The 9,959-nt window shown below is 35.0% G+C and overlaps 1 protein-coding gene across 1 annotated transcript; it reads left to right on the top strand.

Moving 5' to 3' along the window:
- The first annotated feature begins 742 nt into the window (after positions 1 to 742).
- Positions 743 to 5,082, top strand: LOC112521579 (protein argonaute 4A-like). Its single transcript, XM_025130522.1, has 21 exons — positions 743 to 847; positions 1,010 to 1,206; positions 1,290 to 1,514; positions 1,600 to 1,736; positions 1,811 to 1,908; positions 1,984 to 2,081; positions 2,184 to 2,358; positions 2,432 to 2,548; positions 2,629 to 2,799; positions 2,873 to 2,986; positions 3,072 to 3,237; positions 3,317 to 3,429; positions 3,512 to 3,649; positions 3,720 to 3,850; positions 3,938 to 4,003; positions 4,070 to 4,133; positions 4,214 to 4,325; positions 4,406 to 4,479; positions 4,562 to 4,656; positions 4,735 to 4,766; positions 4,910 to 5,082. Exons 1-21 carry the CDS (start codon positions 743 to 745, stop codon positions 5,080 to 5,082), a joined length of 2,601 nt encoding a protein of 866 aa, XP_024986290.1.
- The last annotated feature ends 4,877 nt before the right edge of the window (positions 5,083 to 9,959 follow it).

A 9,959-nucleotide genomic window follows, 5' to 3' on the forward strand; every position in this document is an offset into this window, starting at 1 on the left:
TTTACTGGTTTTTTTGGTTGAGAATATGGGGTTTTCTTGTTTTCTGGTTGATTCGATGATGGGGTTTTTCGCGAAAGAATGATAATCGCATGTACATATCCACTGTGTGTGTGTATGTGATCAGTATACACGATGTTTTGATGGCTATTGCTTTCTGTTTGAATAATGTATGTTGTTCTGATCGTTTTTCTTCTCAAAAGAATGTTAGAATCACAGGTGGGTCTATTTGTTCTCTGTTGATGCATGTATACATGCTCATAGATATGTGTGTTCTTTGTTCTTGATCTGTCTATCGATCTGTATATATCGATATGTGTAGTATTTTTATTTGTAACTTCTTTTTCCTATATTTGTTTGTTTACTTATTTGATGTTTTTAGATATTCAATATCCCATTTATGATTTTATGTTCGTGTTGACCAATCTTGAAAATCTATCAGAAGAATCTATAGATGTTGAAATCTGTCACCCGCAATGTTTTTCGTAGATTTTTCTTTTCATGTGCTTGTTTGTAATAAAAACCCTATTCTTGATTTCATTGATTTGCATATTTTTTTCTACATTTAATCAACAGTTAACATTCATATAGTTTGTATCTATTTACATGTGTTTCTTGACAATCCACAGAGATCTTGAAAATGAGTCGTTCACAACCAGAAACATCAGAAGCATTGCCACCACCTCCGCCGCTGATTCCACCAAATTTTGTTCCTTCTAGATCACATGGCTCAACCCGCACTCCTATGGCTAGAAAGGGGATTGGCACCAAAGGCCAAAAGATTTCTTTAGTGAGCAACCATTTCAACGTTAAATTTAGCAGCTCCAGTGACCATTTCTATCAATACAGTGTATATATCTATATCTCCTCAACTATTAGACGTAACTTGTAATACTATTTTGTTCATAATATTTGCATTTGACTGTTTGTAAACTATGGAAATCCCTATCAAATATGATTATATGAAGTTAGTAGAAAACTTGCTTTAGATATCTGTTGTATGCTGTTTTAGGTGGCTTTGTTTTATGAAGATGGGAATCCGGTGGAGGCAAAAGGTATTGGTAGAAGAGTTTTAGATGTGGCTTATAAAACATATAACTCTGAGATGGGTGGTAAAGGGTTTGCGTATGATGGAGAAAAGACTTTGTTTACGGTTGGCGCTTTACCTGCGACTAAGCTTGAGTTCACCGTTGTGCTGGAGAGTCTCTTGTCCAATAGGTCGACAATCTTTGAAATTTATGACACTATTTGTTCCTTTTAAGTGATGTTAACGATCATTTGTTGTTGTGTAGAATGTTACGTGGAGCGGGTGGGAGCCCAAATGGGAGCCCAAATGAGAGTGGGTCGAAAAGATCGAGGCGTCCACCTCAGTGCAAGTCATATAAACTGCATATAAACTATGCTACTAAGATCCCCATTCAAGCGATATTTAAAGCCCTTGAAGGAAAAGATTCAGAGCAATTCCATGAAGCTATAAGGGTTTTGGATGTTCTTCTGAGGCAACATGCTGCGAAACAGTAAGCATACATATCGAAAATGGCTTTTTCTGTTCATTATTTGTGTTCATTAACTTTAATCATGGTATGTTTGGTATATATGCAGAGGCTGTCTTCTTGTTCGTCAGTCTTTCTTCCACAACGATGCCAAAAACTTTGTAAACATCGGTGGCGGGGTTTTTTGTTGCAGGGGTTTTCATTCTAGTTTTCGGGCCACTCAATCTGGTTTGAGTTTGAACATGGGTAAGGCTCGAGATTCTGCTTGTTTCAACTTAATATTAATGAAACTAAAGACTTCTATTGATTTATTTGCACAGATGTTTCGTCTACAATGATTGTCCAGCCAGGGAAAGTCACAGACTTTCTTCTTCAGAATCAGAATGTGAGAAGCTTAAGGGACATTGACTGGCTTAAGGTAAAAAATCTTTTCTGTTTAAGATTAACTAGTAGCTTTGATTGGTTCATATCTTTGATTGTTTCTGTTAAACAGGCTAAAAGATCGCTCAAGAGCCTTCGTGTCAAGACCTTTCCTTCGAATCTAGAGCATAAGGTTATTGGGTTGAGTGAAAGATCCTGCAGGGAACAGAGGTAAGTTCTTTTAGTTCATGTTGTATATTATGCCGAAGAAATCCAATTGGTTCTATAAAGCGTAGGATGGAAATGTCGGTTAAATGTGAATTCGGTTTGTAGATTTTCACTTAGATCGAGGAATCAGAGAGATGGACACAACAGCCCGGGGGAGGCCATTGAAATAACCGTGTACGAGTACTTTGTGATGCATAAGCGGATAGAGCTTGAGTATTCTGCTGATTTTCCATGTCTTGATGTTGGGAAGCCAAAGAGGCCTGTTTATATTCCACTGGAGGTATTCTATTTGGATTTTGTTAAACATCTAAATCCTATCCAGTTCTACTTTACATCTTTGTGTTTATATGTAGTTCTGCGAATTGGTATCATTACAACGTTATACAAAATCGTTGTCAAATTTACAAAGAGCTTCGCTTGTGGAGAAATCTAGACAAAAGCCACAAGAACGGATGAGAGCCTTGACTGGTGTAAGTTTATAAATAACGTCATATTAGATCTTAATCAAGAATGGTAATTTGTAATAAACTATTTTCGTGTTTCTTTTCAGGCGCTCAGGCAAAGCAACTACGAAGCCGATCCTCTGATTAATTCTACGGGCATCTCAATTAGCACTGCATTTACCCAAGTGGAAGGCCGTGTTTTGGAGCCACCAAAGTTGAAGTTTGGGAATGGAGGGGACTTGTTTCCTCGTGGTGGTCGATGGAACTTCAATAATAAGGTCGATCATGAGCTCTTTGTTTCTAACATATACGAGTGTTATTGGTTCTAATAGCTGTTTTATATGACTGCAGACACTTGTTGAACCGACTAAGATCTTTGAATGGGCTATTGTCAACTTTTCTGCACGTTGTGACATGAATTACCTACGAAGAGAACTTCCCAAGTGTTCACATGCGAAAGGAATCGTAAGTTTAATTTGGTTATTTTCTATATTTGCTACGAATTATTAGATGGTAAGGGTGAAGTTTAATAATCTGGTTATATGTTCAGGATCTTGATCAACCGTATGCTGTGATCGATGAAAATCCTCAGTTTCGACGCAATCCTGCTCCTGTTCGTGTGGATAAGATGTTTGAGTTGATAAAACAAAAACTCCCTGGCCCTCCTCGTTTTCTTCTATGCATCCTCCCGGAAAGAAAGAATTCGGACATCTATGGTTTTTACTCGCTTGATCTTTTGCTACCCGAAAAATGAAACTGTTCTTTTGTTGACGTAAGTTGTTTTGTTGTTGATAGGTCCGTGGAAGCGAAAGTGTCTTGTGGACTTTGGAATTGTGACACAGTGCATGGCTCCAACTAGAATCAATGATCAATATCTAACTAACATTATTCTGAAGATCAATGCAAAGGTCTAGATATAATACCGAAGCTGTTTTAGTTGTATTCTATCTTTCTGGAACTCGGGTCTCATTTGTATTTCTTTGATTTCAGATGGGTGGTATAAACTCACTGCTTTCTATGGAGTTTTCGAGATGTATGCCCGTTGTGTCAAGGACACCGACCATAATCATTGGAATGGATGTTTCTCATGGTTCTCCTGGCCGCTCCGATGTTCCATCCATTGCGGCTGTAAGTTGAGATTTCTAGATATCGAGTCTGGTGACAGCAAACTGAATCGAATTTTCTTGGGAATTTGTAGGTTGTGGGATCGAGGAACTGGCCGCTTGTTTCTCGCTACAGGGCATCTGTTCGGACTCAGTCTTCCAGAGTTGAGATGATTGATGGCTTGTTTAAGCCTGTTTCAGATGATAAAGATGAAGGAATGATAAGGTGGTTGCACTTGACAGTCATCAAGATTTCAAAAAGACTTGAACTTTTGAGTACTTGAAACGGCTGATACGATGTTTTTGATTTCAGGGAATTGTTGGAAGATTTTTACCGAAGCACTCCAAAGCTGAAACCACAGAATATAATCATTTTTCGGTAAGACATTTGTGGGTTTTTGGAAATCTGTTGGGTTTAGTTTAACGCCTTTTGTATTGTCTGCAGAGATGGAGTTAGTGAATCGCAGTTCAGCCAAGTGCTGAATATTGAGCTCGAGCAGATAATGGAGGTTTGATCTATGTTTTTTCGTTAACAGATGTCGTAAACGTTGAGTAAAATCATTTGGGACTCATACATCGTTCAATGTAGGCATGCAAGTTTTTGGATGGCGATTGGAATCCAAAGTTTTTGGTGATTGTGGCTCAGAAGACTCATCACACCAAGTTCTTCCAACCAAATAATGAAGCCAATGTTCCACCAGGTTTTGATTCGATTCTTGAAGATTAATAGTTTGCAAGGAGGAAAATGAAACGTTAATTTAATCTCCTTTTTGTGTTTCAGGAACAATCATCGACAACAAAGTGTGTCATCCGAAGAACAATGACTTCTACTTGTGTGCCCAGAATGGGCCGATTGTGAGTTTCATCAAAGATTTCTAACATATTTGTTGCTCGTGATTTTGTAGGAATTAACTCGATTTTTTATGTTGGTTTTTAGGGTACCAGCCGGCCTACCCATTATCATGTACTTCTGGACCAGATTGGTTTTTCTACCGATGATTTGCAAGAACTTGTTCATTCACTCTCCTACGTGTAAGTTGTTTATAACAAATGGTTGATTGTTTTCGATATGAAGTGTGATTGATTTGCGGATTATGGATTATTATGCAGGTATCAAAGGAGCACGACTGCCATCTCTGTCGGTAAATATCTGCTTCAACTTAGTCGACTCGTTGGCTTAATCTTGAACATATGATTTGGGAGATGTGAATTTACAAAAATAGTCCTTGGATTCGATACTGCAACTGTTTTTGAATGTTTTTTTGCTTGTTTCGTGTATGTGCAGTTGCTCCGGTGTGTTATGCTCACTTGGCCGCTGCGCAAATGGCTCAATTTGTCAAGTTCGATGACTTGTCAGATGTTGCATCGAGCCATAGCGGGGGTGGAAGTTCTGCAGGTGGGTTCACTCAGATACCAAAGCTTCATGACAAAGTCAGCAGTTCAATGTTTTTCTGCTGAGAGTGAATGAATGATGATGGTTTTTGGTAATTGGTACATTATGAACAACATGAGCATATAGTAATAGGATTTGATGGATGATTTATTGAACACTAGGAGTGAACTGTGGTTGTTTATGATGACATGGATGAATATGCATATATTAGATGCTGTTTTTGGGTGCTAGAAATGAATGATGGTCAAGTTTGTCGTTTGCTGTGAGTCGATCTTGTAAGCCGCGAAAGCTCAAGAAAAAGAGGACAAGAATGTCCTCAAAGGCCCGTCCTTTCAACTGCTAATTAATGTCTAGTGAGATCAAACAGTTTTCATCTTAAACATGAAAATGGTAAAACTGAAAAGATGTTATTTAAATCATAATTTCCAAAATGAAATATAAAACCCACCATTATCGTGATAAAAATTCATTTATCAAAATGTTTATTTATTCATGGAATACTTGCAATACCACATGCTCATGCAAAAACTAAAGGTTGACAACAAAATCACATGGAACAAAATCTCCAACAAATCTTGTATGCGTCAGTTTATCTCTTAAAACTGGTAAATTAATATGTGCATACGCTTTGGTTAAATGATGAAATCTTTTAGATTGGTTTCAAATTTAAAGCCAAATAACAATTTGTTTTCGCCGTTCTAAAATTGCCGGCTACAAATATCATAAAGAAAGCTTCAAATAAAATACGTATGCAAATTATACGCAACAAAACAATTCTCATAACAACAGAAATTAAACCGAGGGAATACTATATAACTTATTGCCATCAAAATCTTATCATCAAATCAACAAAATATAATGAAATGAAATTCTCAGTAAATTCTCATACGCAACACATACAGCAAAGCAAATCCGTTTAATTCCAACGTTTCATCATTGAGTCATAAAACATCATAAAAGAATTCCATTAACTTGCAAACGACTGTAGGAGATACAATAGTTTCATGCATTTCAAACTCGGCCCCGAACCTCTAATACACAAAATAATTCCTCAAAAATCGTAACAAAATATTTGCATTATCTTTAGAAGATGAACGAGACAATTTCTGTCAGTTTAAATCTTGAAACTAGCTCACAACATGCACTTCAAAAACATGCAATGCTAGTAAAGAAATATGGAGAAAACTTTGAATAAAACTAGTATGAAATCTTATGCAACTAAAACAATTCAAGAATTTTCAGAACATGAGCGAGACTCTCGGGTGTGGCAAAACATTCCCCAAAATTATTAATCTGATAGATACAAAGTATTGATAAACATGAAATAGTTCGTGCAATTTATTTTGGAAAAAAAATATAATAACAATGGTAATCTAAGTTTTAACATCAATAAATAAATTCCAACCTTAACACGAATATACAATAAGGGAAGGGTGTTATTAAAACACAATGACATATGTCATCTCCAACAAGGACCTGATGCACATGTTGACAAAGAAAAGAGTTAGGCTTAATGTCTGATGAGTTCAAATAGATTTCATCAGTTATATAAAACGGTAATATAGAAAGAATATTATTTAAGTCTAAATTTCTAATCATGAAATTCATTTTGAATAAAAAGTGGTGCATTTTTCCCAAACACACCATTTTCATGATAAAACACTTGTATGAAAATACCTTAACAACTGTGAAACCCAATACTCCCACGAATTACAAATAGGATTAAAAAACCCAAATACCGAAAACATAGATATAACTCTTTTATCCAAAACATTAATACATGGAGGGGATCCAATGTATTAAAACCATAGAATATGATAATTCTCCAAACTCAAGACGATACCAAAATATGGATAATACACTATCCATATACTAACACCTAATGGTGACGGGGGAGACCTGTATCCATTGAATGTGACGAGCATAAAGTAAGCCACGCATCAATGTTATCAAGTAGCACCTCAAGATCCAGTTGACCTTAGTGCCTACTAACACCCGAGATGGAATATCACGAAGCAACTTCAGGATGTTGTCTTATCACGAAGCAACTTCAGGATGTTGTCTTATCGTGTGGACTTATTAGCATCATGCTTAAAAGAAGTCCACTTTGCTCGTGACTTCCGTTGCTTCGACAACTTCATCTCACCCTATGAGTCGATGTGTGTGAGCTTTGCTTCTTATAGCTTTCTCTCTACACCGTCGTCAACTACTTTTGTTCCTCTATAGTATCTATCGATAGGATTTCTTCATGACTGGCATATTACGCACTCAGGTCAATCTACTACACGCTAATAATGGTAAATACATAAACTTCTTTTTGTAAGATACATAAAGCAAACCGGGAAAAAAACATGAAATGAAAAAAAGACGACCAATTATTAACACTCGTTGGGTCCCAAGCAACCTAACAAATTACCCTCTTGGATTGCAACACCAATTCCGATAGAGTAATCAAAGCCTCTAACACGATTAGCTAACAGATGATATGATAGAAGATAGATATCAAAGGCCAAAAAAATATCTACAAATGACCGATCAAAAAACAGTCAAAACACTGCTTTATTACGATACTTTAAATTGCGTAATGACGGTCCATAAAAACTCCTTTGTCAAAATCCCTTTAAATAAGAAGAGTTTTGAGGTTTCATGAAAATATGTCCAAAACGTCCACGTGGAAAATAACACATCATATTTGTAAAAATAATCTGATAAAATTCAAATATGATAATTGTGGAAAAACTTATATTCAGACATCTGTAAAAGTAAAATTATTTGACCATAATTATTATTATAATATGACTATACTAAATTAAAAGAAAAAACTTCACAAATTTACTTATAATCAATTGTTTATATTTTTTTTTCCTGGTTAACATGGATATTCAACTTGTTATGCGAGCTAACTAATTCTAAGACAACCACTTGTTTTATGGGTAGTCCAAACTCACCACATTTGAACCTCCATGGCCACAGTAAATTTTTTATTGCTCATTGGATTTGAACCTGTGACCTTCAACCACTTTTGACTTTTGGAACTCAAGTTCAAACCAATCAGACACCATTCTTGTAGTTCTATATTTATATCTATGGTTATTAGTTATTTTTTTTCTATACATATAAATTGGATTAGCAAAATAAAAGTGATAAATGACGAAAATAATCGATGTATTTAAGTCAAAATTTACGCATGGATATTGGACGTAGGAATTTTGTATTTCGACTTTTGGTTTATATAAACAGGATTTTAAACGATTTGAGCTTTTAATGAGCTACTCGAGCTCGTCTATCTCGAGGAGCTTAATAAATTTTGAGCTCGAGTCAATCTCGAACACAAATTAGAACTCGTTTAACTTAACGATGCAAGCTCTACAACACTGATGTACGTTCGACTCGGCTCATTCGAAAACCTGATTCAGTTTTTCGAGTCAAGCCGAGACGAGCTATTCGAGCGTACCATTTTTCGAGCCAAACATGCTCGCATATTTATTAATCATACAAGAAAAATATAAAAATTATCGAGTTCAAACCGACAAACGAGTTAATCAATCACGAGTTCGGACCCATAAACGAGCATCGAGCTTGAGCACAATAGCTCAAAAAATATTTCAGCTTGAGCTCGAGCACTAGCCCTACATTGAAAAGGTTAATCGAGCTCGAGCCTAGTATTAATTTTTCGAGCTCAAATCAATTAACCTAGGACTCGACTAGTATCTACTCTATACCTAATATACCATTCTAAAAAGAATTCAAACTCATAGACTAAGGGTGTTCGCGGTCAGGTTTGGGCGATTGAACCTCTCAGACCACAAAGCAAACCATAATGGTAGTTTATAAAATTTTCAAATCGAGCGGTTTGACATCAAAGCCCAGACCGGTCAAACCAGACCATGAAAAGACGGTTTAGTCTGACCGGTTTAGGCGGTTTGAACCTTTTTAATAGACTTTAAATATTAAATTTAAAAAACATATACAATTTATAATTTTAGATTAAATATCAATTTTGATTATGTTAGATGTTAGGTTTTATGTGGGGCTTAAAAAAATATATTTAAGTCATAACCAATAAGTTAAAAAAAGTTGGGCTTGCTAATACTAAAATAAATTATATATATATATATATATATTTATTTATTTGGCGGTCGGTTTGGTCCAAACCACCCAAAAAGGGTTTTAGACCGCAGATCGGACCGGACCGCCCGGTTTTGCTATTTTCTAAATCAAACCAAATCGCTCAAACCGTCAAAAACGATCTGGTTTGACTTGGTTCGACCGGTTTGAACGTTTTAACGGTTTCTTTAAGGGGAAAAGTCTAAAAAAAACCAATGGACTTTGGTGTTTGGAATGATTAAGTCATTGGACAATTTTTTGGAACAAATAAGTTCTTGGACATTACAAAACATGTTAAATAACTCATTGGACAATTTTTTGAAACAAATAAGTCTTTAGACAATTTAAAACATGTTAAAGAACTCATTGGACAATTTTTTGGAACAAATAAGTCCTTGGACAATCCAAACATGTTAAATAACTTCTTGGACTTTTCTAAAACCTGTTGGATACATTCTTTTGACTTGTTCAACTAGTTAATGTGGTAAAATATTGAAAAAAAGTCCAAAAAAAACTCATTGAACATTCATATTTTGAACGATTAAGTCCCTAAACAATTTTCGAACCAAAAAGTATTTAGATCTATAAAATTAAACAAATATAACAAAAAAATAATTACATTTAAAAAAGATTTTTGATAAAATTTATTTTAATTAAAATTTAAATATATTTAGTCAGCGATTTTTCAAACTAAAAAAAATAAAAATATTTATAAAGAATTATTGATTAAATTTATTTTAAGTAAAAATAAAATATATCACGTATGTGATTTTTTAAATTAAAAAAAAAATTTAAAAAGAATTACTGATTATATTATAAAAAATATTATGTCAAT

Source organism: Cynara cardunculus (assembly GCF_001531365.2).
Source record: "Cynara cardunculus var. scolymus isolate 2C chromosome LG 1, CcrdV1, whole genome shotgun sequence".
NCBI lineage: Eukaryota > Viridiplantae > Streptophyta > Magnoliopsida > Asterales > Asteraceae > Cynara > Cynara cardunculus.

Bases quoted from the DNA above. Each gene is read 5' to 3' on its own strand.
- LOC112521579 (XM_025130522.1), top strand. From the start codon at position 743: ATGGCTAGAAAGGGGATTGGCACCAAAGGCCAAAAGATTTCTTTAGTG. The intron at 1,909-1,983 runs GTAAAAAATCTT...TCTGTTAAACAG, and splicing joins GGGACATTGACTGGCTTAAG to GCTAAAAGATCGCTCAAGAG. The intron at 4,480-4,561 runs GTGAGTTTCATC...GTTGGTTTTTAG, and splicing joins GTGCCCAGAATGGGCCGATT to GGTACCAGCCGGCCTACCCA.